Source organism: Crocodylus porosus, unplaced genomic scaffold (genome assembly GCF_001723895.1).
Source record: "Crocodylus porosus isolate Cpor-Errol unplaced genomic scaffold, CroPor_comp1, whole genome shotgun sequence".
Lineage (NCBI taxonomy): Eukaryota > Metazoa > Chordata > Crocodylia > Crocodylidae > Crocodylus > Crocodylus porosus.
Genome location: NW_017728906.1, coordinates 12187155 through 12192164, shown reverse-complemented (window position 1 = coordinate 12192164; position 5010 = coordinate 12187155). Strand labels below are relative to the sequence as shown.

The 5010-nt window shown below is 40.2% G+C and overlaps 1 protein-coding gene across 1 annotated transcript in view; it reads left to right on the top strand.

Annotated features, from left to right (window-relative positions):
- MAEL (maelstrom spermatogenic transposon silencer) overlaps nucleotides 1–4580 on the top strand; it is a 17839-nt gene extending 13259 nt beyond the window's left edge. The window contains exons 10-12 of the mRNA XM_019528694.1: nucleotides 550–682; nucleotides 1436–1511; nucleotides 3893–4580. Of these exons, the coding sequence (XP_019384239.1) occupies nucleotides 550–682; nucleotides 1436–1511; nucleotides 3893–4005 (322 nt within the window). The 3' untranslated portion in view covers nucleotides 4006–4580. The remainder of the gene's footprint in view (nucleotides 1–549; nucleotides 683–1435; nucleotides 1512–3892) is intronic.
- The last annotated feature ends 430 nt before the right edge of the window (nucleotides 4581–5010 follow it).

Genomic DNA, 5010 nt, shown 5'->3' with positions numbered 1-5010 from the left:
GTTACATAAATGTGAGAGTGCCGCGCGGCAGTTACACAAAAAAAAGAGAAAATAATATAAAGTCTTTGCTAAAAACTATAAGGCAGTTACAGTTGGAAACTTAATTTTTGACTAACTCTTCCTCTGTAGTTTTATGCCTTTGACTTCTCAGACTCTTAATGTGGTTCCAAAGTCTTAGCATTTTTCCTAGTGACAGCCCTTCAGTAGTGTGGTGGTGGCTTTTTTAAAACTTCCTGTCATTTGAATGTTAGCAGTATGATGACATTGCAATGTAACTGTGCGGTAACAGTGACACGCATGGAAATGTAGCCTGGTAACCCAGTGACTGGACTAAAGTGTTGCTATCTTGTTAAATAAAACACATTCCCTATAAGAATGAATTGTTCTTGCTCAGCATCCATATTTTGCCTGAAACAGCATCCTCTTTTTCACTGATCCTCTCTCTCTCACCCTTGCCTGAAAATCCAGATTTGGGTGGGGAGGGGGGGTGAAACACACATCATTCCAGTAAAACTCTTCTCTTTTTTCCTATCTCTCTGGTCTATGTAGCTATTGTATTAGTAGTTCTCTGGCCAGTGTGTATGGAATCTCACTGACCGAAGCTCACCTACCTCTGCAAGACTGTATATCTAGCAATAACCCAAGTCCAAAGGTGGCAATACTGGATGCTGGACGTTTCCAGGTTAGCTTCTTTTATATATTGATGGTGAATGTATTTTGGACTAATGTAACTAACTGTCTTGGGTGTCTAACCTCCCAATATCAGACTGTAATATGAAGATGGGTAAATGCCCTGACTGATGCTGCCCTATCAAGAGTATTCTCCACTAGCTGGCTGGTCAGGTTTCTGAAGCTTACTGCAGGCCATCTGCAAAGTGCACTTCTCAGTGGAGGTCACTGGTAGTGGGATCCTTTCTGATCAGGTGTGAACTCTCAGTACACTTGTGAATGGGTAGCTGGACTGCATGTATAGGCATATGGCACACACTAATGAACCATCAGACAGTGAAGACTCTAGGGAGTTCATGCAGGGAGTTGGGCCAGCTGACCTTGAGGTCTCTTCTTGCCCTATGGTTCTGTTTTTATAAGGACATTAGACTTCCTGTCTCTTTCAAATCTTCCTTATTTGTCAGGGCACTGAGATTTTTGCCTTGGTATGTTAAATGCAGCTTTCTGGCCATACGTTGTTATATTATGCATCTGGCTGTGATCTGACTGTGGGTCATTTTCAATGCACCCTTCCTCCCCCAGCTGCTTCTAGGTTAAGTGTCTCTGCTTCTTAAACTACTTAAGCCATATGCAAATACAGACAGCCAGATATTCAATAGTACAGTATTGCCTGCATCTCTGCCTGTCATGTTGAGTATCATGAGTTGGCATTATATGAAGGCATTTAATAATTTTGAGGGTATTTTTATATTTGTTCCTCCTACAGAAACTGAGGGCTCAAGATCCTTGGTCTACCAGATATTTTACTTCTCCAGTTCAGGATCAAGGATCTTTCTCTTCTGGTGAGTCTGAGGCTTTTGTGTTTGGAAGAGGAAAGAATGAGTATTAAGACCAGCAGACAGCTGCACCACAGTCCTTGTTCTGTTTTTAGCCCACTCAAATTTCTGGGCAAAGTAGATGGGTTTTATGATTATCCCATTATCTTGTGGATAGTACAGCTTCAGATCTTCCCTGTGTACTGTTGTAAACTTTTTTCCCTAAACTCCTGAGATGGGTGATACTAACCTTTTAATGAACCCATGCGTATGCATAAAAAGGGGGTGGGGGGTGGGGCTTGTTTTACTGGACAGAATTTCCACAGCAAAGAAATTCTCCTTGGGTCCAGTCTCTTCAGCACTCCGTTAGGCAGCCTTCTACTGCCCTCCTCCTGCTAGTATACACCAGGAATGAAAGAACTCTCTGTGGTAACCTTGCTTCATGTACATATCTTCAAAACACTTCATCCACTATGAAACATATAGGACGGGAGAACTCGGTGAATAACCATTTCATTGGAAATTCTAACATAACTCTCCGTAAACACTAAAGTTGTTGGAAAAAATCTTCGTTTTGTGTAACCTTTTCCATATGATAAAAACACTTTATCATATGGAAAGTGCATAAGCTAAAATTTGAGTTTGTGAGCAGGCAAATCAACTTTTTTTTCTCTAAATCCCAAAGCATAATGTTGCCTAAGGGGAACTGAACAGACAGATCAAGGGTAGTTAGTCTGCAAGAGCTTTTAAACAGTTTAAATGGTTTTGCATCATTTAGTACCAATTTTATAAGTTTTGACTTAAGGAGTTAGTTGCTTGCAGTATAAAATGTAATGCATGGCATTTGCTTAAGACATGCCATTAGAGTTTTCTTTAACATTTTTTTAAATAATTGTGGGGTGGGGAGACTTGTTACCTGTGCACAGGTACCAGTATATCATGCCTATTTCTGCTTAAACTTGCTACCTTTAGTAGAATTGAGTTTGGGGGAAGAGACAGTGGGACTTCTATTTGAAGTTCAGTAGTTGTGTTCAGTGCAGGTGGATTGACTTTCTTAAGAAAAATCTAAACAGCAGTGTTTTCTTTAACACTAGTTTGATCAAGAGTTGCTTTTAACTCCTGATATAAGCTGTGGATGCCTTTACGCAGGCTTTTGAACAACCAACAGAAATGTTAAATGGCAAAAAGGCCTCATCTAAGACGCATTCAGTTAAAATCATGTTGGTACCCAATCCACAGTCCCACCAGTCGCACCTCCTACCATGCCAGATGTGATTCTGAGATTGTAGATCAGACCCCAGTTACATCCTACTTGCCAGTGCAGGGGGAGCCCAAGATGATGATAGGCTTCCTCTGCACCAGCAAAGGTACCTGACAATCACCTGATTCTTGGCTGGATCCAGGGCAATTTAAGCCCCAGTGATCAGTTGCCATTGAATACTGGGACAGTCTACCAGGCCATACATTCATTTTAAGTTGTAATGGAAACCAGCCATAAAATTATTACATTCTTTTTGTGTGTAATAATTTTTTGGCTCGTCTTGCTTTTTGTTGCACCATTAGTTGCATGTACATATGGCCAGGTTACACTGTGACACAATTAAATGGTTATTCTCAACTTAGGCCCATGGCAGACATTATACTTAAATGTCAACGGCAGAGTAAAGACTCCAGAATAGTTAATGTCATCGTTTTTATCTTGGGTCAGTCCTGCAGTGAATGACAACTCATTCTTCTGAGGGGTTTCTTTAAGCTATTTGTAGATGCAAGCAGACATCACTTCAACACACTGTTCATGCATCAAAAGATGGCTTCCTGTGCATCTGTAGGGAATGACTATGTCCAATCTGAGATTTGCCCTGTCTTCAGGTGCTGATATACTGGATAGAATGCCACTGAACTGATGCAACCACCTTTAATCGATGGGATGAACCACAGCTTGCACTGGTGCAGTTCACTCCCCCTTGAAAATAGGCTGAATGCAGTAGGGGTTGGAATTAGTACACTTAAATCGGTGTCCATGACTGGTTTAGTTATCAATGTAAAAAAGAATCGATCTTGTGTGTGGCTGTCATTTCCTAAAGGAAAGTCTGGCTTTTGAAGTGCAAGATAGGAGACAGTGGGCAAAAATACTAGTTCTGTAAACTAGCCTGACCCACCCAACACTGCACTGACCCAACAAGCAACGTCAGGCCTTTCCAGAAAAGAGGATGTCCCTTAAAGGTGACCTTGGTGTACATTAAGGCCAGTAAACAATACCTAGAGTCTCTTCCTTGGAAGTATATACGATAATTAACAAGTTCTTCTCAGCCTATTTCAACTGCAGCAGTAAGAAGTAGAGAAGTTTCCTCCACTTGTGTTCTTTAAATGCCAACTTGACTTGTACAATGTATGTTTTCATTTCATAGGTGACTCTCCCTCTGGAGTGAAGATGCCATGTGGAAAAAACACTGGGAAAGGAAGAGGAGTTGTTCGCTTTCTGGAAAACTTCTCCAATGTACCCAAGTCTTCCAGCAGCTGAAACCCTACTTCCTAACCTCATTTAGGATAGCTCTGTTTCTGTTGTCTTGTTGCTAGAATAGTAGTGTGGGGTAGTGCTTGAGAGAAGTTGCTTTGTTAATTCTTACGTAAAATCCTAACATCTCAACCTCTTGTTTTCTTGACTAAAGGCATCACTTCAGTTTTAGTTTCATTGCCAGTAAAAGCACAGATGCAGAAAGTGGTGCTGGTAATAATAGTCAGTGGCTATGTGTGTTTAGATTTTTCTGATGGTTTAATATAATAGCAAACAAGTTGGTTGAATAGCTTTTATTTGTACACTTACCTCTGTTCTTCCTTTTGTTATTGTGTCCTATCCTGTCCATCCATCCATTTTCTTCTACAGACACTCACTCCCTCTGTTCTTGGACATTATGGAGACAGGTCAGTAGTTGCTGACTGATTTTTCCAATCTTAAAGTGAAAATAATTCCCAGTGGATGGATAAAAGGCAATGTGGGAAGTATTCCTGAGGGAATGCTGCTATAAATTCAGGCTGTCCCTTGCCCGGAGATTTATTTTTTGTTGTTGTTGCTTTTAGTGTTTTCTTGAAAAAGCTGCATTTCCCCCCCCCACCCCCACCCCCCATAAATTTTACTGGAAAGTCTTGCCAGCTGTGGGGGTTTTCTTGTTTTTTTTTTTTTCATTTAGATGCTGAAAATAACACTGTCTTTTGTGTTGTGCTTTTTTTTTTTTAATTTGTATTTATACTGACATAACAATCTTGTGTCATCTGTTTCGTAAAACCTTAAGATTCCTGACAATAGATTATAACATCTTTTCTTTAAAAATTCTGAACCTAGTAGTGTTCTTTACATTTCAAAGTTAGCAGGTGTGGGATAATGCTGGTCAAAATTATTTGAGTACCAGTAACAGTGAAAGACAGAACTGAGAAAAGTGATTGCATTCTATTAAGGAACTAGATTCTGTACCTTAAGGAACAAAGGGATATTTGATCAGTTTACTGGGAAGTTGTTTCGTTCTGAACG